The sequence below is a fragment of the Grammomys surdaster genome, unplaced genomic scaffold (assembly GCF_004785775.1).
Source record: "Grammomys surdaster isolate TR1022 unplaced genomic scaffold, NIH_TR_1.0 240, whole genome shotgun sequence".
NCBI lineage: Eukaryota > Metazoa > Chordata > Mammalia > Rodentia > Muridae > Grammomys > Grammomys surdaster.
Genome location: NW_021604685.1, coordinates 920950 through 947456, shown reverse-complemented (window position 1 = coordinate 947456; position 26507 = coordinate 920950). Strand labels below are relative to the sequence as shown.

At 39.0% G+C, this 26507-nt stretch overlaps 1 protein-coding gene across 1 annotated transcript in view; it reads right to left on the bottom strand.

Moving 5' to 3' along the window:
* Positions 1-6888: 6888 nt before the first annotated feature.
* Zc3h12b (zinc finger CCCH-type containing 12B) overlaps positions 6889-26507 on the bottom strand; it is a 46584-nt gene continuing 26965 nt past the window's right edge. The window contains exons 2-5 of the mRNA XM_028774368.1: positions 12349-12488; positions 10135-10369; positions 9446-9552; positions 6889-8309 (exon numbers count right to left, since the gene is read on the bottom strand). Coding sequence (XP_028630201.1) covers positions 6889-8309; positions 9446-9552; positions 10135-10369; positions 12349-12488 — 1903 coding nt within the window. The remainder of the gene's footprint in view (positions 8310-9445; positions 9553-10134; positions 10370-12348; positions 12489-26507) is intronic.

Here is a 26507-nt window from a genome sequence, read left to right as displayed (position 1 = left end):
GTTTTGTGAGATGAGGGGCATGTAAATTGGGGTAGACCAGTGAAATTCTTCCTTTACTTTGTGGCTATTCTAAAGATGGTAAGATGGTAACAAGGCTCTTGCGTAGAAGTAGGAGCTTGAGACCTAAGAAGTATATCAATTCTGATTATCTTCCTAGCTAGACTGTGAACATCTGAGGCTTGGGGCTGTGAGGGGCAGGAGGTAGCAGAGAGTGGGAGGAGGGTCCAGTTTTTAGTGAGCAAGAAACAGGAATTGAAAGCTAAGATATGCCATACTTTGTCATTCTCTGTCCTTTGGCCTAGAAAAGACACAATATATTCTTGCAGTGGGCTTTGGAGCTTTAAGAAATACCTTAGTGATATCAGAATTCCATGAATTCACCAGCACAACAGACTTTTCCCATGTAACCAAGCAGGTGTTGACAAAGCAAGCTTGTGCATTGGGTTAGACAAAGGTTTTTTTTTTTTCCCAATGTTTCTCTTTCCACATAACAAAGGTTTTCTGGCATACTGGAGAGTTGAAGCTGGAAAGAGCCTCAATGAACTTCTAGATTAAACATGGAGAAGGAACTTGAAAATATGAGTATTCATCCATTGTGGTCTGGGGGGGGGGGGTGCCAACAAGCTTTCAGTTCTAGTCTACCTGAGAGTAGTTCTCATTTTACTGCATATGTTTTGGGAACTTAAATGACACTGCTTTTTAAAGATTAGTCTTTCCAAGAGAAACACTTTTGAAAGTAATAGTTCTGGTATAGTTACCCCTACCTCCCCCCCGCCCAGTATATGTACACTTTTTACCTATTTGTTTTCCAGATTTCCTGACCCCGCTATTTTTTTTTTGAAGTAAGAGTTTCCCTGTATAACAGAGTCCTTGGCTATCCTGAACTCACTTTGTAGACCAGACTGGCCCTGCCTCCTAAGTGCTCAGATTAAAGTCACGCACTACCACCACTTGGATTAGTCCCCTGCTTTTTAAGTGCACTGAGATACTGAGACAGACAAATGAGAAGTGATTGAGCTATGGGCAAAAAGCAGTTGCTAGGTTGGTGTAGATCAGTATTTTCTTGAACATCATCTGGGTTCATATTAGGAGTGCAAATTATTAGAGCCCACTCCTGACATGAATCAAAAAGGTTGGGAATAGGCCACAATCTATGGTTTTGGCATAGAATATCTTGTGTACTATATGGATGCATCACCTGTCAATTAAAAAGCCTATAGCCTATGGCTTATGTAGAAGGTGGAACATCTGGGAGGAGAAAGGAAGGGGTAGAGCCAGGAAGATCCACCTGTGACGAGAGGGACATAAAGTACCTAAGCACAGGTAAACAGCCGTGTGGTAGAATATAGGTTAAAATAGTGTTATTTTAGTTCAAATCTAGTAAGAGAAGAGCCTAGCTATATGGCCAAGGTATTTGTAAATATATTTGGAGTCTGAATCTTACTTCTGGGGAACATGGGGTTGGGAGGAAGAACCAGGACTATAACTTCAACAAGATGTGATTATTTTGATGCACTGGTGGACAGGTAAAAGCTGCCAAAAGACACAGGTTCCAGGCATACTCCAGTACTTAACTGGAACAACCTTAGGCAAATCATGCCATTCTCTTAATTAGTGGGATATTTATTTCGTATGTAACAGGAGAGATTAGAAAATGGCTTTTCAGGATCTGGGGAAATGGCTCAGTAGATAAGAGTGCTTGAGGACCTGCATTCAAATCCCCAGTACCTGCATAAAAGTCCAGGCATGGCTGTATCCCAGTATTAGAGGGAATGACAGCTGTATTACAAGAGCTGTCTGGGCAGCCAGCTTGGCCAAAATGGCGAGACTCCAGTTTGATAAGATATCTTGTCTCAAGGCAATAAGGTGAAGAGCAATAATGGAAAACCCTTGAGGTTTCTGGGCCCCCACATGTGCACACACAGGTGCATACCCCCACACATGTGCACACATCACACACATACTTTACACAAACACACACACACATATGAAAAATGTTTTCTGGGGAAAACACTGGTAAATCCCACATCGAGTACTATCTCCTAAAAATATGGAATAGTGCCTGATACATGATAGGTCCTCAATAAATATTTACGGAATGAACTGTTTTTCTGATGCATAGCATGTTTTATATATGTGACTGGTGGCTATACACAAACCTTGTCTCAGAAGGAAAGAAAATTGTATTTTCCAAGCACACCTGTAGTCCTAGCACTTGGAAGGCAAAATCAGAAGAACTGAGAAGTCATAGCTGTATACAAATTGTGTGTGTGTGTGTGTGTGTGTGTGTGTAATATTTAAGGCCAGTCTAAAGTACATAGCAAGGCTTTTTCTCATCAAAAAGCTAAGGCCTGAGGATGTACTTCAGTGGTAGAATGTTTACCTAGCATTTGTAAGACTTTGGGTTTGATCCATAAAACCACAAGAAACACAAAAATTAGAAGACTTTGATAAAGTTCAGGTGAACTCTGGGAGTGGGGATGGGGATCTGTGCCCCACTGTTTATTTAACAGTGCAAGTCAAAAGGACATATGCTTAGTATTTCAGGAACAAATTAGAGTATGCATGTCTGTGTATGCAATTACTTGTTGCTGAAAGAAAGAGCCATCAGTGATTAGTAGACAAAGTTTATGCAATAAATGGGTTTACAGTTCACTGTTGTCAACGATACAGCATTTTCATCACAATTATAGGTGAAACAAATAAAAACCTCATGAAGAAGTCATAAATACATTCATGCGAGTGAGAATATTGTATAAAGCATTGCACATGCATTGTAGAGGCAGACAACACTGGGGAAGGGTTATATTTTCACTCACCTTAGGTTGGCTCTTTGTATTTTGTCATTGAGACTTACATTATGTTTGGGTCAAACAAGGAACCCAAAGTGGTTTTATAAAAAGTTTACAACCATTAAACAATACTGTTTAATCCCACAAATGGATAAAACAAATTACTATAGCTCAATGATACACAAACCAGGACTAAAAAATAGTCAATCTGCCTATGTGTATAGCTAGCTATAATACAATAGATATCAAATATGCTGAGTCTTCACAGAGGCATTGACTACTTTAGACAAGCAAGTTCTAGAAATACACTGGTTTCAAATGAAAACTAAACTAGTGCCATTTTGGTTGAAGATAATGCACTCCTCAGTTTCATATCCGAAGAGAAGCAAACTGGGAGGTGGAAGAGAAGGGTTAGGAGGAGACCTGAGCGGGGCTCTTTGGACAGCTTGGCATTACTTTCCCTGTGCAAATCCAAACCTGATTTACGGAGCAAAACAAACTCTATTAAAATTGTTGGCCCTCAAAAAGGGCATTTGTACAAAGCCGCACGCTTAGAGAACAGATAGAATTTTAACTGAGAGCCTCTTCACAGCGAACTGTTCCACATTAAAGGGAAACTGTAACAAAGATTAATAGATATTAATGATTGAATTGTTTTATAAGTGTTATTTATTCCGAGATTTAAAAAAAAAATGGATTGTGGAGAAGTAGTCTCTTAGAAACTAGAAGGGGCTTGAGAGAATAAGAAAGGGGGAGAAAAGTCATGCCATATGCCTCATTGCTTAGAAGAAAAGTTTTACAGACCATTTCCATAAGGCATCTGTCATTTTCCCTTCCATACCTGGTACCTTAATTGAGTTCAATAGTTCTGTGTTACCTTTGAAAAGGCTCCTCTTTCTTTGAGCTGTCTTATAGAAAGGGTGCTCTGGATTGACCATGCCCTGCCAGAGTCACTTTTCTCCTTTAGGTGGAAATGAAAACAACAACAACAATAAGGTCACAACAACAAAACGAAAATCAGAAAATACAAAGTCTAAGGCCTGGACAGGCACAGATTTGCTATGAGGTCAGAAAATCAGTGAAGGAATTCAAATGACAAAGCACCTCTTACAGAATCCGCTGCTTCTTGAAAACCACACAGAACATTGTGCCTTAACCCCTACTGTGTACTTGGAGGTAAGTATCTTGAAGGACAACACACTTAGCCCCTTGAAGGGTGCTACCGAGGTCTCAATGCTCTTCTTTATTTGCTATTTTATAATTATAGACAAAATGGAAAAGTCAAGAAGTATGCAGATCTTGATATAAAAAATGTTTCTCTAATGTAAGAACCAAGTTGGATTTATGCATTCATATTTATACATCTCCTTAAAGATTCTTACATATGGTTTATTACTACTGACACTTTATAAAAATCCCTTTGATAAGGACATATTAAATTTAATAGGCTAAAGAGAATCACACTGTTGCAGATTGTACACACAATAGTTGTGCATCTAACAATAAAGAGGCCTTGAAAACTGTATTTGTCTATAAACTACTACTGCCCTTTGGAAATAAAAGCTCCCTCATGACCCCTGGGCTACTTTCCTGTGACACACAGTGCCACAAATATGGTGAAAATTAAGTACTAAACATAGTTTAAGATGAGTTTTGTATATTTGTTTCTATACAATCAGGAGAAAAAGAGATACAATTTGTATCAACAAAAGGTCATTTCTGGTTATTTGAGGCATTGCTCTTAGCTGCTTTGGTTCATACACATTTTACAAGGAGAGAAGAATGGCAATCCTTTCTTAGAAAGTAAAAAATGCATACGCTATCTTTAAAAAATTGCCCCTACTGGAGGAGCTTAAACATGAACATATTCCAAATGGATTGCAGCTGACAAGACGAATCTTGGGCTTTCCTGCAAAATGGGAAGCCAGTGGACACTGCAGTGTCATTGGTAGGAAGGTGAACTAATTGGTACAAAGGCATCGGAATATTCTGAGATTGTCAAATACCCTGATCTAGTCAAGGAACAGATTTCGAAGGTCCAAGAATTTCAAGGTATGAAGAGATGCTTGTGTGAGATAACAAGCACTCCAGTGGCAATTGTCAGTTTTTATGGATCTACTTGATAGAAAATATTGTTACACTGTATCAGTATACTGGGGAATGGATCAATTAGAAGGTAGGAAGAGATAGATGTAAAACTGTGACTAAATGAATACTGTTAGGATGTACTATTCATCAACTTTCCGAGAGAGAAAGCTGGAAAGCAGCATGTAAGCCATTATCAAACCACCAGAAACAACCCTGACTACAGCCTCACATTCAGAGTGTTTCACAGTAAGAAACATTTATAGGCAGTATTACACCTTCTCATGAAGAAACAAAAGGCCAAGGCCAGGCCTTCTCAACTCTCATGAAAAAGGACTATAGAAGTTAGTAACTTCCAGCCTCAGAAACTGGGAGCTGGTCATGGTTCAAAATGTTGAAATATACAGTGAATTCAGAGAGGAGGGCTCATTTAATGCATCTTTTAAAAAATAAAATCAATAAATGCCCCTTCTAGAGGCATGCAGCTACAAATGAGTAAGATTCAAATTGTGCAAAGGGTGCTGTCTGGCCCAAAGTCATACCTTCTTTAATAATGCATCTCATTATGATCTAATCCAGGGCACCCTCTTTGCATGGATTTGAAGTGCATAACAGAACACTTCCCCTTTGGAAACTGCTTTTGGCCACCTAGAAAATACCCTGGTTTTGTTTCCGAAAGAAATTCTGCTCTATTAATTACTGATCTTATTGCTCAAAGGGTGGGCAGCTAGAGAGAATGGCGTGTATGCCTATGCACTCTCTTTCACTACACTTTGTTCTGTAATGTTGAATTAGTCAGAAGTTCCAACTCTGTAGCTATCACTTAATGCCATCCCTCCTGGGATAAGGGAAGTAGATTCTGCGAGTAAGTCCCTTGGTCCTGGTCCAGTGCTTTAGCACATGTGTATCATATACATACTAAGTGTTGAACATGAGCTTATAGACTAGTTCCTCTATAGAAGGCTTGAGCCTGACCCCTAGTTTGCTAAGGTGAAGAGACTTTCTGAAAGCTAAGAATGGTTAATAAATGTGGTCAAGTAAAATATGTAGAAGAAATACAGCTGCTTTACTCTGGTCTTTAAGAAAGCAAATTTAAATGTCGCCATGTGATTTCACTTTCAAGTCTAATTGAAACTATAAAATGTGACAAAATCAAGTTGTATTTGTGATCTATACAGATGTAAACTATAGACTGTATAGAGCTTACCATCTCATCACTATAGAAAAGTTGATACCAGAAATACAAACACATCTGAAACCAAATACATAAATTCATACATGCAGTAGAATTGCTAAGAGGAAGGCTCAACTATTTCTCTAGAAGCCTCAATGTGACCCTATACTTGGTTAAAGATATTGAATGATCAGATACCCATGCAATAAAATCATTTTACTTTTGATTTTAAATATTTCTATTAAAAAAACCTTAAAGGTTAATTCATAATACAATCTGATCCTCATATATTTGCTTTCTAAATTGGACAGATGATCCACACTTTATAATATTGAATGTGTGACTGAAAAACCACTGGTAGCTGGGTGTGGTGGCATACACCTTCAATCCCAGCACTCTGCAGAGAATGGTGGCTGAGTTCTGGTAGACATAGCAAGTTTCAGGAAAGTCAGGGTGACAATGTGAGACCCTGTCTCAAAAAACTAAAATAGAAAATGGAAAGAAAATAATCGTAATGCGTTACCTTGGAGTTTCTTATACACTTAGGCCTCTTGGGTTTTCTCCTCCATTATCTCCACACTTTAGTGGAAAAGGGTATGAGACATTGGGCCAGAGAACCTAGGTGTATGTCTTGACTGTCATTTGCTAGCATCAAGCTTTGTTTCTTTCTCTATGAAATCGAATGTTACTGAGATCTACCTCACAGAGTTGTTATGTACTTAAAAGATAGAAATACTCTGTAATTTTAAAAGCACAACACAAATTATTACTTATTAGAATTATAGTATTAATGTATTAATAGTATTCATATTTATGTAAAGGAATATTCCTCTCATGTCAACGTGCAGCCCTCAGCTTAGCAACAATCAAGGCTGCCAGTTGTTGAGCATCTGCTGTGTGGGGATTCTTCTCCATCACTGCAAGAACAATGTTAGAAGGGAAGATGTTGCAGAGGTTCTTGTACGTCTGATATTGATGCTCTGGTATCATATGCTCCCTAGAATCACTGCACATTCCAACCCAAGGATTCCTCCAAAGTTGCTCCATTTTTTCAGGCATGCTCCTTACCATGACTGGTTCATAACATGGTTGCATGAGGCTGTTACCTAAGGGATAGGAGTGGTATCCATAGGAGTCGGTTGTACAAGGCAATGGGTCCCAGCTAGCATGCTGTTCCCTGCACAGAGGAGGCCGCCTTTGCCTCATGGGGTTGCTGTCATAGAGGCGGGAGTCAGAAATGCTGTCCATCCGAGTCATCACCAGAGCACGGCCTGGCTGGGAGGGTCCCACAGGATGGATATTGGAAGGCATGGTGTAGTCTCCAGGACAGCTAGAGTGTGCTCCAGCTGCTGAATTCTGGGTGTGCAGAGCTAAGTGAGGGACTGACTGCTTGTGGGGTGCTTGCTTGGAATCTTCTGAACCATAACTTTGAACTCTTGCTAAGGCTTCATGGTAACCGTGGGAAAAAGGCTGAAGATGGTTATGAGATGCTGAGCGGTGCAGCTTCAAAGTGCCTTCAGGATGGGCATCAGCTACAGCCAAGTACAGGTTGTTGTAAGAGGAATAGTTGTCATTCCTGGTATGGCTCATGTGACTGTCGGTACATAGGCCGGGATTACGAACATATACCCCCTGGTTTGCCTCAGCCATATAATATTCATGATTATGCATGTTGTTGATGCTCAGTTTGGAGAAGTCACTTAACACTGAATAGTAGTCATGGTCCCCCATGGTCTCAAATTTTGGGTATTGCTCAGTATAGTTAATAGGGGTACCATGGCTGTTGGTAACCAGGATAGGTGGATATTGCATGCTGACCATGTGTTCCAAAGAGGCCTTTTGATGGGGAAAATGGGAGGACCCTGGCACTGGGCTGCTGGCTGAACGGGTGTTGAGTGCACCCACTGCATGGCTTTTGGGGGGAGGGATTGTAGGGACACTTAAAGCGGTCACAAGTGAAGGGACAGAACTGGCTTCAGGTTTACGGGCAATGGACAGCCACTCCTCAGGCTCTACAGCCACAGACCGGATGCTGGGATCTGATTGGCGCTTGGAGGCCACACGTTTGATCTCTGGGGTTATCTCACCTTTGGCAGTAGACATCCCTGTGCCACATTTGGCCAGGGTGTCTTCACTCATTATTTTCACTGTGGACAGTTTGGCACTGATGCGGAGCTCATCAGCCACCGAACGCTGCGGTTGGTTGGCCCGCTCCGGATGATAGTATTTGCACTTGTGGCCGTAGGTACATTTTTTGCCTGAAAAATAATGCCTTGGAGTAAGACTCTCTCTTTCATAGTGGTGTAACCCTCTGTGCCAGAAATTCCCCTAACAATCTGACGACTCAGGTTAGAGTTATACTGTTCAGGATTAAAGCAGAAAATTAACACTCCACAAAGATGAGAGACAGACAACACCAAGGAGTCACCACATACTGTGAAGGGAGAGTAAGTAAGTGCAAAGCTTCAGAGGAAACTGCACTGTAAGAGCTAAGTGCTGAGCTGTGGACTAGCTTTATTTTTCTGGTGATGGACAACTTTTCTTAGACATAATCTGTATGTTGAGGCAGCCTAGAGGAACAGAAAGCAAAATGGTGCAGTGGAAGGAGCGCAAATTTGGAAGCCAGTGAGAGCTGAGTTTCAATTCTAGCTATGTCCTTTACTGTGTAATCTGGACAAGTGACTATTTCCTAAGGCCCATTTTCCTCTTTGGTAAACTAGTTTCATAACCATGTCTATATTACAGGATTATTATAAAGATGAAATGAGACAACACACATGAATTGAGGAAAAAAACCCACACCCCTCAACAAGTGATTATTCAACAAGCTCAAACATCCAAAATAGCTTCCTACCAAGCAACTCATGTTGCATTGTTAGGCTCACGAACTTTGTAGCGGGGTGGGGGTGGGGTTGGCACGAGCACAATAATACTTAAGAAAGCCAAGTTTAAATATATGAATGAAAAAAGTGGAGGCAACTGAAGTACAAATCAGAAGGAAAATGGTAGAGTTAGTTGACAGAAGACATAGTCACCTGCTGAAGAAATATGATCTTGTTAGGGGTCAGCCCTTGGAAATTGCTCTTCTATTTCCATAGACTATATAGTTTCTGCATGTCCTTACTTTCAGAAACATCACTCAGGACTTAGGTATCTAGAGTACATTTTCATAAGTGACAACTATTTCCCACCTTCAATTCTAGTTACTGTTTCCTCATGCAGTTTCTAGGATGGTTCTTTGTGCTCCTGAGAGTACATAAAGACACATTTCCACTCACAGAAAGTGGACATGCCAAGATTTCTCACTTGAAAGAGAAATCTGTAAAGGAAAATTATTCAAAGAATCTGTGTGCTTCCCTTAGTACAGAACTTAATTCTGTCAAGAAGTACTCACCATAAGGACACGGTTGCTTTTTATGCTCAGGAACCACAGGTCTCTTTCTTAAGAAATTCTCAAGGCTTGGACCATGACGTCCAAGAGGGTCATCTGGCGGCATAAATCTGAAAGCAAGCCAACAGGAGATGAATGTCTTTCTTTCTGTCCCTACCAGTTTGTAAGAGTTCAGGCCTTCCTTCTCCCTTGCCTGTACTGCGGTCATAACATTCTAATTGTGCTTTCCAGCTTCCATCTATCTTCTGTTAAAACAGTGTTCCTTCCCTTTGTTTCTAATTGGTCACACAGAAAGGACTATTTCCTTGTGCATCATTTTTCATAGACTATATGCAGCAGTCATACTGGTATGAATGTTGGTTTCCCCTAGTACACCAGCCACTTTCATACCTTTATAGATTTATTCATAGTGTTCCTTTCACATGTCATACCCAGCAGTCCTCTTTATTCTGTAAAATTCATTTCAAAAGACAAAGCAATTTCTAACATCCTGTCATTTTCCCTCTACCCTATCTCTACCTTTCTTCTCACATACTTTGAGGCCTTTGATGGTGAGTCCTGCTTCCTATTAAGTCTTTTATCTTTAGAGCAAATCAGCACAATTCATTGTATACAGCGTTTAATATATGTTTATTGAAATGTAATGCATTACTACCAGTAATTTGTACACAACTGTTTAGAAAGAAACTCACTTATCATTCACAAAAGAATACATCAGCAACCGTTCCTCTATAAACTTCTTCCATTCTGGCTTTTCAACTTGAAGGTCTCGGTAGTTATCATTGGATACAATGATGCCATCAGAATCAAAAGCCAATTTGACTATGAACCGATCATCATAGCAGACCACCCTTCTGCCTTGGACCCTTCGGGATGGTGTGAAGACGAGAATCTTTTCCTTCTCCAGTTTACGTAGAATATCTTGATCTATCAAAATATGTTTATGCCACATAGTAGAAATCATCTTTGGAAATTAACTGTGTTATCCCCATATTACCAAAACAAGAGTTAATACCAGATAAATGATTTATTTTTAATTGGAGAACAAGTGTGATACTTTTCTGGCTGTGACACTAAATAGAACTGTGACCTTATATAAGCTATTTTCTCTTTCACACTTTAGTTTTTCTTTCAGTAAAATGAGTAACAAAACCAAAAAACAACCCTAGATTCCAACACATTTAATTAAAAAAAAACTATCACAAAGAATAAGAACTAACATGTGGTATAACATTCCTTCTTTTTCGTTTAAGACAGTCTTCCTATGCAGCCCAGTCTAACCTGAGGCTTCAGAGTCTTCTATTTCATTGGCCCAAGAGCTGAGATAACATGTGTGTGCCAACACAGTGAGCTTACTCTAGCATTTTGATACTTGTTTTGCTCTTTGTCTGAAGCATCAGATTTTTCCCCCTGTGGTGCTGGGGTTGAAAACAGAAACTCAAGAGCAAGTGTTCTCTCACTGATCCACATCTTCATCCCTAGCCTGGCTTCTTGACTGTTTAAGCTCAGAAATAGCAAAGGCTGTGTCTGTCAGGAGGGTAAGCCATCACTCATGAAGACTTTTGTTTTTTACTTTTACCTGAAAGAAAGACAAAACTGAGGTGGGACAACAAGCTATAGCATTTAAGTAGTTGCATAATGCGCGTGCGCGCACTCGAGCGCATGTGTGTGTGTGTGTGTGTGTGTGTGTGTTTACGTTTGCTATGACACATTTGAGAGGGTCAGAGGGCAATTTGTGGGAGTTACTTTTCTTTCCACAATTTGGTTCTCAAGGATTAAAATCAGGTTATCAGACTTGGCAGCAAGTGCCTTAACCTGCTGAGCCATCTTGCTGACTTGGACCCAGTTGTTTAGGAGAGAAAACTTGCTTACTGGATTGAACAGTACTAAGATCTACTCTCACACTGGGGCTTGGGCCTGCTCTGCAGATATAGACAGCTCCACACAGAACTCAACCACCCACTCACTGTACTTTCTGAATAGTTACATCAGGAATGAGATGGTGGTAATCAGGATACTGAGATCTGTATGTTCTTCAGTGCTATACAGAGCACATCTTATGTGTACAGGAAATGTACTGACTGAGCTACTAGCATGAGGTGCACAGCACAATTCTTGTGAAATTTAGGCACCTTTATTTTCATGAGCTCTTTCTTCCACAGAAATATCTAAAAGTTCATTTTAGAATTGCACTCATATGAAGACAAACACAATCCAATTAAGTGTATTGTTGTACATTTATTGTTATTCTCTGTTTTTTTTCTTATGTGAAAAAGAACAAAATGAAAACATTTTTGTAGATTTTTAAAAACTGGGATCGCCCCTAGGCTCTGAGCCTCCTTTGTCTGGCGGCTAACTGGCTTTTCTTGTCTTCGGATTTTTTTCTCCTCTCTGTTGCCCCTACCTTGAAAACCCCACAGTTGTTTCTCTAATACAAAATAAGATTGACTGTATATCATGTAACCTTTAATTTATTGAAAAAATCCATTATATTCATAACCATATTTGTTCCCTACTGTCTGAAATCTATGATCAAACAGGCTGCCCTGTTACTCACTACAGTACAGGTTAGCCTCAAACTCACCATCCTCTGGCCTAGGTCTATTGAGTATTGGGATTGCAGGTGTGTGCAGATTTCCATAAGAATAACATTCTTTTTTTCCAATTATATGCTTTGTGGGTTTCTACATGTAAATTTTTAATCAGCTATCTCATACCACAAAACAAGGATGGTTTCATATGGATCCCTTTAGAAAAAAAATGCAGTCACTAAAAGACATTTTAAGCATACTTAACTTAGAAAAGCAATTATCTAAGTTGGGACCATCTGCCTCTCTCCAAACTAGCTTTTTAGCTTTGACTCTCGAGGAAAAGTCTTTTTTTTTATTATTTATTTAAAATAATACCTGTAATTGGTGCATCAGGGCGGGATTGCTCCTTTCTCCATGCTGGTACAAATACAGTGATATCTTTATGGCCTTTGTCTAGAAACCAATCCACAGCAAGTTGTATTCCTCTGCAGGAGAATTCTTCTTTATTCCCATGGCTTCAGAAACATTAGAGAGCAAGAGACAAAAAGGTTAATTGTAGACAGCAAAAAGAAACACTTTACCAGTGCCTTTCTCAGTGCTGTGATTAATGACAGACATTTTTATTTCTTTTCTCCTACATTTTTTTTCAGACAGAGATTAAAGAGTACTAACATCATTCCTAACTAACATTTTTTTATGATGTCAAACGTATATACATACATGTAAATATATATATATATTCAAGTGCAGATGATCAAACTCAGGACCGTCACAAACTTGCTACTATTAAGTTATACCTTTATGGCAAAAACTACTTTTTAAAAGAGAAAACTGTATTCTTTTTATTTTGCTGTTGTATTATTATAAATTTCACTCAATGCCAAGGGTGATTAATAACAACTCACAAATTACAGCAGACATGACAACTACTATTAGTTTCATTTCCTCCTTTCTATTTTTGTTGCCACCTTTACTCAAAGGTGTTGGGTATTCACAACAGATTGAAAAGGAAGGGTACATTTCAGAGGATTAGAAAAAGTTTATATGGAACATAGTTGATGTGAAGCTTAAACACATATGCACAAATGTTCATACTCATGCCACCACTCTACGTTGTCAAATTCACGGCCTTACGAATGTTAGAGGAACCTCTTCTGTGACATACTCCCAGGTGTTAAGCATATATATTATGCTTAAAATGACAGTGAAAATGACAAAATAAATATGCTCTTCTTCTATGTCTAAAATTTCCTCCAAAGTCAAGCATTTCTTTTATAATTAGAACATGATGCAATAAGAGAAAAAAATCTATTTCCACAAACATTGTGTAATTAAAAAAAAATCCAGGAGGGGCTGGAGAGATGGCTCAGTGGTTTAAAACACTGACTGTTCCTCCAGAGGTCCTGAGTTCAATTCCCAGCAACCACATGGTGGCTTACAACCATTACACACACACACACACACACACACACACACACACACACACATTTAAATCCAGGAGGTGGAGGGCAGAAGCCAGCCAGGCCACCTGGCCTTCCTCATGAGGAATGAACTATAATGAACATAATATATTCCACTATATTCCATACTATATTCCACTATAATGAATATACTTATGTGATGGAGAAGTGGGAAAGATAGAAAAAAAAGGTGTGGTGAGTGTGCTGTGAAGAGAGGCAGAAGTAGAGACAAAAGGGCAGTTGACAGATAAAAGAGAGGCCTGAGGTGAACAGATGCCCAGTTAGAATCAGCTGGGTTGTGTACAGCAGCCCTGAGCTTACGAAGAAGCAGACTCAGGCCCCAAACGTGTCAACCAGCTGTGGGATTGTCCTGGTACTGGGAAACGGTGGAGGCTGAGATGAGGAATGGTTCACTTCCTAAATTGGACCGCCTCAAAGGACCTCCATGGTCCATGATTCTAGTAGAGATCATGTTCACGTCTGTGACCCACGCTGCTGCCCCTGGCCATGATGAAGCCTGTGATCCATGTGGATGTATGTGATCTGTGCCACCGACTGAAGCTTTGCACTTTGCTGCCTGTGTTGGAGTCATGTTGATGTGAGTGGCCTCTGTAGCTACCTGAGGCCATGTTGAGGTCCATAGTCTATGCTGCCACTGAGGGCCAAGTAGGTCAGTGGTCCTGATATGGCTGGGAGCCTTGTTGAAGCTCATGGCCCATGTTATCATGCAAGGCTATAAGGATATCCACAGTCGTTGCTGCAGCCAGAAGCCATGTTGATGTCCCTGGGTTGTGCTGCCACCTGAGTCTATATTGATCTCTGTGGTCCTTCTGCAGCTGAGGGCAGTGTTCGTGGTCTGTGCTTTTGTCAGAAGGAATGTGGAAGCCCATGATCTGAGCTGCCTCTTACTGTAATGAACACGGAAGCTACTTTTGCAGTGATATTGATGGCTGCAGATGCATAGCTGAGAAAGAGGGATGTGGAAAGCTTCTGTGACAACCCTTCCCCCTTTCCCCTCCCCCAACCAAAAGTAATAGTCTAAAGAGCAAGCATTGAGAGAACTCTTAAAAAGTGGGATAAGGATGCTGAAGTGTATCGCTCCACAACTGAAGGCTTATGGCAGGGGTGTGAGAGTGGAAGGACTCACTTCTATTTAAGGGGCAGGCCATTGACAGTTTGACCATGCTCCAGTGAGTATATAGATAACACAAATTGGAGTTGTTTTATTTTTATGTTGGAGGAGTCACAAGCGAAGGGCAGACATGGAAGGACTGAGAAATGAGCGTGATTGGGGTACATCATGTGAAATTCCCAAAGAATCAATAAAAAATATTATGAAAAATCCAAACTTTATCTTTTTAGTACATTATACAGTAATTTTGCCACTTTCAGCTTTATGATCATTGATACAGCATTAGGTTTCTTGTAACTGATTTTATGTATATTTATATATGTTATATAATTTAATGTTGCTGCTACAGCAATTTATTTTCTACTCACTGATGGTATTAGGGTTTGATCCTTCATGAGTGGTAGGATAATTAACACCATTAACACTGAGGATGTTTGAAAAAGCCATAGGACATCATTATTTTATGTGTATTTAAATTTATACAATGTAACTATATATATAATAAATTAAGAACATTTAGAGTTCCAAGAGTTGCTGGCTACTCCAGCACTTGAGGGCTTGAGATATGTGGATGGCCAGCCAGTTCACTCAAAACAGTTAAGTTCCAGGTTCATTGTACCACCTTAGGTGGAGAAGCAACTAAAGAATTCATTCATACAGCAACTTATGGCCTCTACATACACCCACATTGGCAAGAACACCCACATAGACAGATCACAACATATACACAGGAAGAAACCAGGTGCACTAGGGGAGGATGTATAAGGAAGGGCAATGGTCAATCAGAAAAAATAAGAATGAGAAATAAAGACACATATGTATAATGATACCATGAAGATGAAACACAATTTCTGTGAAGAATGTCATTAGAATGTTGATGAGGATAACAATGAATTTGTAAATCACTTTCAATAGTGTAGCCTCTTCATAGTACTGATTTTGCTGATCCAAGAAGGTATGTATTTCCATCATCTAGTATCTTCAATTTTTTTGTTTTGAAAGTTGATTATAAAGTTCTACCACTTTCATTGTTATGTATACTTATTTCTAAGTTACTTTGAGAATGACTGTAAATGAAATTATTTCACCTATTTCATTTTCTGTACATTGGTTAAACAGAAAAGCTACTGATTTTTTCAGAAACCCTGGTTTCTAAAATAATATGTATGACCTAAGAATTTTCTAATAGTTTATTGACTCCCTCCCTCCCTCCCTCCCTCCCTCCCTCCCTCCCTCCCTCCCTCCTTCCTTTCCTTCCTTCCTCCCTCCCTCTTCCTTCTCTTCCTTCCTCCCTCCCTCCCTCCTCTCTTCCTTCTTTCCTTCCTCCCTCCCTCCCTCTCTTGCGCGCTCTCTCTCTCTCTCACACACACACACACACATACAATATTATACATATATTATATATCAATTATCAAATCAATTATACATATATATTTTCCTACTTGTCACTGCTTTCCCCCCCCATGCTTATTTCTCTAGCTAAAGTTTAAAAATGGAGAAAGCCTATACACTTGTTCTTGATTTTAGAAGAAAACATTTTGGTATTTCCCCTATTTATTATAAGGTGTTCTACAGATTTGTATATATATACCTTATGATGTTGACATACTATCATTTTCTAGTTTTAGGTCTTTTTTCCTCATGATAAAAAAGTGCAGAAGTGCATCAAAAGCCATTTCGTCCTCTTCAGATGATCCTATCTAATTTCTGTCTGTGAGTCTATCTATGTATATGCTGTATTGCATTTATTTTATTAATTTTCCAAAGGTCTGATCATTTGTTTGTTATTCTTAAAGACTCTTATTTCTGAGTCAATCAGAAAAAATTGCAGATGCATAGTTGAGAAAGAGGGACATGGAAGGCTTCTGTGACAACATTCCCCCCCATCCTTCCAAAAGTAACAGTCTAAACAGTAACGGAAATACAGGATCTCAGCAAGGACAGCCTATGTCTCTTGGCCATTCTCTCCTAGCATTTTTTTTTTTTTGCTTCCTCCATTCTCTTTGGCCAAAACTTTAGCAAATGCTGCAGCCTCCTCCTTAGTTTTCTTACTGCAGTGGAATATACCAGTGGGTTTTGTTTTTTTTTTTTTTTTTGCAAGCCAACTGGAGTAGTAACAAGAAGCTGAATCATGGGTGATTTGGTCCTGTGCTTCTGACACTGGGGTGCTAACTCTGGAGGGACAGTAGTATTTGTCCAGATCCTCCCTCTCTCCAATAGCCAAGTTGACAACACTCAGATTTGCATCCACTATGCATGTGTGAACAGACTCATGCTTCCTCTCTCTAGTTCTCTTTGGTCTATAGTAATAATTCACCTTATTCAAAAGAAGGCACACTAAGCTGTAAGTCACAAAACCTTGCATCTTGGAAAAATCTCGTTTGTTATCCCCACCACTGATTTGGAAAACATAACCTGTCCACTCTTCACCCAGATACAATTTTCTCATATCATCCTCACTATGAGCCTCTTAAGTTGTATGATTCTTTCACATTATTATTTTTATTCTTTAATTTATCTTTTCATTTTATTAGATCTTTGAAAATTGTGTACAATTCATTTTTATTATATTCCTATATCCCTCCCTCTAACCCATTCCTTGTATATCCACCTTTTCTTTCCTAACCACTCAACTTTTTGTCTTCTTTTTTTAATCCATTAAGTACTGTTTATACTGCTCATATATTTTTGGATGGATGGCCTTAACTAGAGGTCTACTTACCAGGGGTTACACCCTTAATAAAAACAAACTCTTCCTTTCCCAGCAGTGAGAAACTGTTAATAGCTCCTTATCTAGGACTTAGTGACTACCTCCCCTCTCCATGCTAGAAATTTGTCAGGCTTAAATTTCCATAGATCTTGTGCACGTTGTTTCAAGTGCTGTGAATTCATATGTACAAGTTCTCTGATGTGTCCAGAAAATGATTTCTTTGTAGATATCCACATCCTATAGTCTTTACATTCATTCTGATCCTTGTGTGTGTGTGTGTGTGTGTGTATGTGTGTGTTTATGACACAGATATCTCATTTAGGACTGATCATTCCACAGTCTCTCATTTTCTGCTCCTTGATCAGTTGTGTTTCTGTGTTAATCACCATGTACTGAAAAAGAACCTTCTCTGATGCGGGTTGGCCTATATACTCATCTATGGATATAATGATAAATCATTAGGAGTCAGTTTAACATTATGTTCCTTTAGGAAAGTAATAATACTAACTTCTCTCCCATGATCTATGACTTGTCTAGCTATAGATTCTAAGCCCCCAAAACAGTGCAAGAAATGGGTTTCAACTTGTGAAGTAGGCCTTAAATCCAAGTGGAAAGTGGTTAGTTATTCTTATAACATTTCTGGCACGGTTGCTCTGGTGAACATGTCTTGCCAGGTCATTTTTGTAGCTACCAGAGCACACAACTGAGTAAAACTAATGGTTACTTTTCTCTCGTGGTAACTTGCATAGCACCTTCTAGTACTATGAAAACTAGCCAGTACAGATGAAGCTTCCTGATCAGTAAGAGCTTGATTTTTCCATGTTTAATGACTCAAATGAATATACCAGATGTATATGGCATTTTTAGCAGTAGAGTCTTGCCACCAATTTTGGAAGGTAACCAAGAGCATGGGCAATAACTTGTATATATTGTTTGGGGTTTCTTGAGATCTCACTTGATAACAACTGGTAAAAAGGTAACTCATTCTGGTCACTAGGCTTTTTATTTGCTATCCAGTGGTGTCTAGTAGAGACACTGTTGCCCTGTTATGAGATAAATCCTTTGAACTTTTTATATATGTATATGTACAGATTTTAGGGGGATTCTACCATAGAAGGTTTCCATAGAATTTTTTTGAAATGTCTTTAGTGTTAGGTATTGTCTTAGTTAGGGTTCTATTGCTGTGAAGAGACACCATGACCATGGCAACTCTTAAAAAAGAATGAATTTAATTGTGGCCAGCTTACAGTTCATAGGTTTAGTTTATTATCCACATGGCGGGAAGCATGTTGGCCCATAGGCAGACATGGTACTGGAGAGGTAGTTGAAAGTTCTGCATCACTGTGAGCAAGCAGCAGGAAAGGATAGTGGCACTGGGCCTAGTTTGAGAATCTGAAGCCTCAAAGCCCATCTCTGGTGATGTAATTCTTCTAACAAGGCCACACCTCCTACTAGTGCTTCTTCCTAGCCTGTTGGGGGCCATTTTCATTCAGACCACCACAGTTATCGCTCCCCATGTTCCCTAATTTATTACACTAAATACTTTTGTGCCACTATTCCTCTTTAACTCTATACCACTGCATTCTCTCTCCCCTCCCCTGAAATTACCCTTGCTATGGTCCTTTACTAATTTCCTGACCTCTGTGAATATTCTACATGGAACACACATATCTGAAGATTTAAGGTTAAAATCCACAAGTGAGATAAAACATATGATGTTTGATGTTTGGTTCTGGGTTTCTTCACTCAGAACAGATGTTCCCAGCTCCATCCATTTACCTGACTGCATTGGGGATTTTTGTTAACTTGACATAATCTGGGAAGCAGGAACCTCAGTCAAGAAAATGCCTCCACTAGCAGAGCCTAGAGGCAAAACTGTGGGTCAGTTCTTGATTAGTGGTTACTATGGGAGGATTCAGCCACCTGTGGGCAGTGTCACCCTTGGATACATAAGAGAGCAAACTGAGCAAGCTATGTGGAGCAAGCCAGTAAGTAGCATTTCTCCACTATATCTGCTTCAATTCTTGTTTTCAGGTTTCTGCTCTGTTTCTGTTCCTGCCTTAGCTTTCTTCAATGATGAATCTGATCTGGATCTATCAACCAAATAAGCTCTTTCCTGCCTAAGTTTCTTTCAGTCATGGTCTTTATCACAGCAATAGAAAGCAAACTAGAACACATATGATTCTCAGTTACAGTTTTCTTAGTTGCTGAATAATGTTCTATTGTGTAAATATATCAAATATACCACATTTTCATTATTCATTCACTAGTTAATGCACAACAAAGCTGTTTCCACTTCCTTGCTATTGTGAATAAAGAAGCAGAAGTGACTATGTATGTGCAGGTTATCACTATAGTGATATGTGGCCAAAAGAAGTATAGCTCAATCATGTAGTAGACCTCTTTCTAGTCTTTTGAGGAACCTCCAAATTCATTTCCAGAGAGGCTTCACCAGTGTGTATTCATATCAGCAGTGAATAGGTGTTGCTCCCTCCCCACATACATATCAGAATTTGTCATCATTTTTTTTCTGTATCTTAGCTATTCTGTTTGGGGTAACATAAAAATCTCAAAGTTTTATGTTGCATTTATCTGATTTATTTAAACATTTCCCAACCATTTATAATTCATAAGTTGAGAGCTGTCTATATGGTTCTCTGATCATTTTTAAAGTGTGTGTGTGTGGTTAAAGTGTGTGTGTGTGTGTGTGTGTGTGTGTGTGCATGCACACGCAAGTGTGTACAAGCGCGTGCCTGCCACAAATGTGTGGATGCCTGAGAAGGCTAGAGGCTTCATTTCCTCTGCAGCTGGCATTACAGGTTTCTGTGAGTCACTTGACATAGGTACTGGGAATTGAACTCTTGTCCATAGAAGAGTAATATGTGCTCCTAACCATTGAACCATCTTTCCAGCCCCATGTCCCACTTTTTTCCTATTTTATTTATTCACATTACACTCCAAATGCAGATCCCCTCTTCTCCTGGTCCCCCCTCCATACAGCCCCTCCCTCACAGCCCTCCCCTTTACCTTTGAGAATGGGGAGCTCCTCCTGGGTACCAATCCACCCTGACACATCAAGTCACTGCAGGACTAGGTGTATCCTCTCCCGCTGAGGCCAGATAAGGCAGCTCAGTTAGGGGAATGTGATCCACAGGCAGGCAACAAAGTCAGGGACAGCCCCTGCTCATTGGGGGACCTGCTGCACATCTGCTACATATGTTCAGGGGCTTTAGGTCTGCAACATATGTGTAGGAGACCTAGGTACATCCCATGCTTCCTCTTTGGTTGGTGGTTCAGTTTCTGGGAATTGCTAAATTGCATTTGCTAAGACGGTCATTTCCACAATATTAACTTTATCAATCCATGAGTGTGAGAAGTCTTTCCAATTTATCCTTTCAATTGTATTTTCATTGCCTTTACTTACTTGATTAGATTTATTCCATTAGATATTTTGAGACTACTGTGAATGGAATTGCTTCTGAGGTTTATTTTCTGGAATGCTTGTTACCTGTGTACTCTTTGTAATTTTGTATTTTTATGAATGTGTTTGTCAGCTATAGGGTACTTCTGGTAGAATCCTTAGATTCTTTCTATATATGGAGTCATATTGTCTGCAAATAAGAATAATTTAAGCTCTTTTTTTCCTTTTCATAGTCTTGATCTCCTTCATTTGTCTTACTGCCATAGGTAAGACTCCTGACACTATTTTGAATAGGAAAAGGAACAGCCAACATCTTTGTCTAGTTCCTAATTTTAGTGAAAATATTTAGATTTTTTTCCCTCCATTTAGCAAGATAATGGCTTGGGCTTTTTGTTTGTTGTCGCCATCATATTAAGATATGTTGTCTCTATCCCTAGATCTTCTAGGATTTTTATCATGTTATTGAATTCTGTCAAAGAGCATTTCTGCATCTAGTGAGATGATCATGTGGTTTCTGTCCTTGAATCAATTTGTGTAGTGAATTATGGTTATTGATTTACATATGCCGAACCATTTCTGCATCTCTAGACTGAAGCCAACTTGATCCTACAGGATAATCTTTTGGAATTGTTCTTGAATTTTGTTTTCAAACAATTTTATTGAGAGAATTTTCATTCATGTTTATTCATATTTAGAGACATTGGCCTAGAATTTTCATTTTTGTTGAGTCTGTATCTGGTTTTGGTATCTGGATGATGTTGGCTTCATAAAATGAGCTGGAAAGTGTTCCTTCATTTTGAACTGAATTAGAATCATGTCTGCACCCCTTTTCTCTCTTCAGTACCTCCCAGCTATTCTCCCTCAAACTCCACCTGTGTTGCTCAATTCTCATGTTGATAACATCTTTTCCATTGATAATATGTATTATATATGTGTATATGCACAAATATATATTTATATTTATTTATATGCATTTATTTATTTATATTATTATATATAAATATATACACATGTATACATATATAAATTTAACCTGCCAAGTCTGTTTTTGTTGTTTGTGTGTACAGTTTCAAGGCTGACCACTATGCAGTTAACAGCCAATACAAGAGTTCATCCCTGGAAGAACTCTCATCCTGGGCTAAATCTCATTCTCCCAGCAGTTACCAGTTGCTAGTAGTTCTTTGTCTAGAGATGAGAAACCTCAAAAATTCCCCCTACCATGTTAATATATTGCTATTGTTCTGGTCTTGTTAATGCAGACATTTCTAGAAGAGACTGTTTCCCAGTTTCTGGCCTTCTGGCTCTCCCAATCTTTCCGCCTTCTCTTCTGTGGTGTTCCCTGAGCCATAGACTCAGGATCTGTGATGTAGGTGTATCTATTGAGGGTGGGCTGCCAAAGATCCATTGATCTCTACATCGTACTGTACTTTGTTAGGTCAGCATAACTACTTACTACGTTTTAAATCTTATCCTTATACCTTCTCCTTATATCCTCAGATAACTGGAGCTACCCTTACTCATCAAAGAGTCTTCTCTCTCCAGAAAATGGAGATCATCACAGAAAGGTACTAGATAATGCAGAGTTCTTTTTTTAAAAAGTTTTTGAGATTATGATAATTTCTTGTGATTTATTTTTTGTGGATATTATTTTTAATTTTTAATTTCTAATTCCTTCTTCTCTCATATATTATATCCTGACCATAGTCTCCCACCCTCTTCTTTTCCTAGTTCCTTTTCCCCCTTATACTCCCCATTCCTCTTCCTTTCCCTTCAGAAAAAGGCAGGCCACCCAGGAATATTAGCCAAATATGGCATATTAACTTGCAGTGAGACTAGACACCTCCCCTCATATTAAGGCTGGACAAGGCAGCCCAGTAGGAGGAAAAGGTCACAAAAGCAGGCAAAAGAGTCAGGGGCAGCCTCTACTTCCACTGTTAGAAGTTTCACATGAAGACCAAGCTACACAACTGTAATATAAGTGCAGAGGGCCTAGGTCAGACCCATGCAGGCTCCCTGGTTGACAGCTCAGTTTCTGTGAGCCCCTATGAGCCCAGCTTAGTTGATTCTGTGGGGCTTTGTGTGGTGTCCATGTCCTCTCTGGCTTTTACAAATCCTTCCTTCTCCTCTTCAGCAGGATTCCCTGAGCTGCGCCTACTATTTAGCTGTGACTCTCTACATCTATCTCCATCAGTTGCTAGATGAAGCCTCTCTGATGACAGCTGGACTAGGCACCAATCTAGGAGTATAGCAGAGGATCATCAGGAATCATTTCATTGACTGTTTTTTGTTTTGTTTACATTTTGCCATTCCTTTTGGTTTAGAAATTCTATAGAAGCTTTTCAGTTTCATGTTGTTTTGCGGGTGTTATTTGTTCTTGATTTTACAGAGCCTTCAGATGCATCATGCATCAATTTGAGGTCTCTCATTTTTTTTCATGGTTCTACTCATGAATACAAACTTTCCTCTGAGAATTCCCTTCATTGTGTTCCAAAAATTTTGTTGTACTTGACTTTTAAACTTTCCATCTTTATTTTATCCTTGATTCTATGTTCATTCAGTAGTGTGCTGTTTAATTTCTGTGAGTTCATGTACTTTCTACTGAAGTTTCTATTTAGCTTTATTCAGGTTATAACCATATATAATGCTGGATGTAACTTTAAATTACCCATATTTGTTGACTTTGTTTTGTGTTGGGGGGGAAGTTTCATGAGCTGCTGGGGTGCACATGGACTCTTTGGTACTTGAACAGAATATTCTATAAATGTCTGTTAGTTCTGTTTGATTTATGATGTCATTTAATTCACAGATTTTTTTTTCTGTTCAGCTTATTTTTACATGACAATGAAATAGTTAGAATTTCTATTACTGAAATAAACCGCTATTATCCAAAGCAACTTGGGTGGAAAGGGTTTACTTCAGCTTACAGCTTGTAAAGTCCACCATCAAGGAACTAAAAGTAGAAACTTGGAGGCAGAAGCAGAAGCTAAGGCTATGAAGGAATTCTGCTTACTGCCTTTCTCTTCATGGCTTACTTGCTCAGCACTCAGAACCACAAGCCCAGAGATGTCACTGGCCACAGTGGGCTGATCCACATCAATCATCAATTTACAAGCCCCACAGGCTTGCCCAAGATCAATCTGGTGGGAATATTTTCTCAATTGAAGTTTCCTCTTCCAAGACGACTATAGCTTATGTCAATTTGATAAGAACAAGACAACACAACCTGTTAGTTAGAGATTATACTGCTGTGACAAAACATGACCAAAAAGCAAGTTGGGGAGGAAATGGTTTCTTTAGCTTACACTTCTACATTGCTGTTCATCATCGAAAGAAGTCAGGACAGGAACTCAAACAGGGCAGGATCCTGGAGGCAGGAGCTTATGTAGGGGCCATGGAGGGGTGCTGCTTACTGAATTGCTCAATCTGCTTTCTTATAGAACCCAGGATACCAGCCCAGAGATGGCACTATGCACAATAGTCAAGGCTTTCTCCCATTGCTCACTAGTTGAGGAAATGCCTTACGGAGGATTCTTTCTGTTTGATGACTCTAGCTTGTGTCAACTTGACACATAAAACTAACCAGTACAACCTGTTTCACAGAATGTCTCTGTTTTCCTCTTAAATATTCAAAGTTTCAGGCCTTAAATTAATGCCATTGGTCCATTTTTAATTAATTGTTGTAAAGGATGTCATACAGAGATATGGTTTTATTCTCTATATAGATTCCCAGCTTTCCCAACATAATTTGAGAGGATATCTTTTCTCCAATGTGTAATTTTTTTATGTATTTGTAAAGAATAAGGTGGTATAGCTATAAAATGTACCTCTAGGTCCTTTATGCTTTACACTGGCCTATGTCTCAGGTTTTATGCCAGCACCTTACTCTATTTGCTACTATGGCTCTGTATATTTTATATCAAGGATATGATTACTTTTGCTCATGATTACTTTGATTATCCAGGTCTTTTGTGCTTACTTATAGATTTTATGTATTATTTTTCTATTTCTGCAAGGAATGCTATTGAAATTTGAATGAAATTTGATTCAGTCCTTTGATATCAGTAATCTTTACAATATTAAATCTGCTATCCATGAACATGGGAGGTCTTTTGTTCTTATATTGTTTTCTTCAGTTTCTTCCCTCAGTGTTTTAAATTTTTAATTGTACATTAGTGTTTTTATTATTATTTGGCAGGAGTGTTAGTCTTTTCTGGTCCAATCTATTTGATGTTCTGCAAACTTCTTGAATGTTTATAGGCATCCCTTTCTTTAGGTGGGGGACATTTTCTTCTATGATTCAATTAAAAATATTCTATAGGCCTTGGAGCTGGGGCTCTTCCCCTTTATGTATTCCTATTATTCTTAGGTTTGGCCTTTTCATAGTGTCCAAGATTCCTTGGATGTTTTGTGCCATGAAAGTTTTAGATTAACATTTTCTTTGACCAACGTATCAATTTCTTCTATGTTATTTATGCTTGACATTTTCTCATCTATCTCTTATATTCTGTTGGTGATGCTTATGTCTGTAGTTCCTTTTCTTTTTCCTAGGTTTCCCATCTCTAGAATTAACTCAGTTTGCATTTTATTTATTGTTCCTATTTCCATTTTTAGGTCTTGAACAGTTTTATTCATTTCCTTCACTTGTTTGATTGTATTTTCCTGTATTTCTTTAATAGATTTATTCATTTTCTCTTTAAAGGCCTCTATCATCTTTATAAGATTGGATTTAAGGTCGTGCCCTTGTGCTCTGGCTGTGTTAGGATATCTAGGGCTTGCTGTAGTAGGAAACCTGGGTCCAGGTGATGCCATGTTGCCCTTGTTCAATGGAATAGAATTGAAGACCCAGAAATAAACTCATACACTACATACATGTGATATTTGACAAAGAAGTCAACACCATACAATAGGGAAAAAAGAAAGCATCTTCAACAAATGGTGCTTCTAATTGTATATCTACATGTAGAAGAATGAAAATAGGTCCATATTTATCACCCTGAACAAAACTTAAGTCCAAGTGGATCAAAGACCTCCACATGAAGCCAGATACACTAAATCTAATAGAAGAAAAAGTGGAGAACTGCCTTGAACACATTGGCACAGCAGACAACTTCCTGAATAGAACACTAACAGCTCAGGCACTAAGATCAATAATTAATAATTGAGATCTCATGATACTGAAAAGTTTCTGTAAGTAAAAAAGCACCATCAATACAATAAAACAGCAGTCTACAGAATAGGAAGATCTTCACCGACCCTACATTAGACAGGACAAATATCGAAAATATATAAAGAATTCAAAAAAAATTAAAATTAGACACCATAAAACCAAAGAACACAATTAAAATTTGGTGTACAGAACCAAGTAGAGAATTCTCTAATGGCTGAAAAGCACTTAAAGGAATGTTTAATGTCCTTAGTCATCAGACAAATGAAAATCAAAATGATTCTGAGATTCCTTCTTACACCTGTCAGAATGGGTAAGATCAAAAACTCAAGTAACAGCACTTGCTGGCGAAGATATGAAACAAGAGGAACACTCCTCCATTGTTGGTGGGAGTGGGCATCAAATGTTGTGTTTTACAAAAATAAAGAGAGAAGGAATATGTCTGGTGGATGTGCTGTCAGGTGTGGGGGGAGGGGGTGCCTCTTCGAGCCCATGCTGAGGCATCCCTTCCTCCTGAGGGATCAGCCACATACACTGTATAGTATAGAATAGAGTTCATGGTATGGGGAGGGGAGTTGAGAGGATAGTAGAGACAGAGAAAGGGAGAGAGAGAGAGAGAGAGAGAGAGAGAGAGAGAGAGAGAGAGA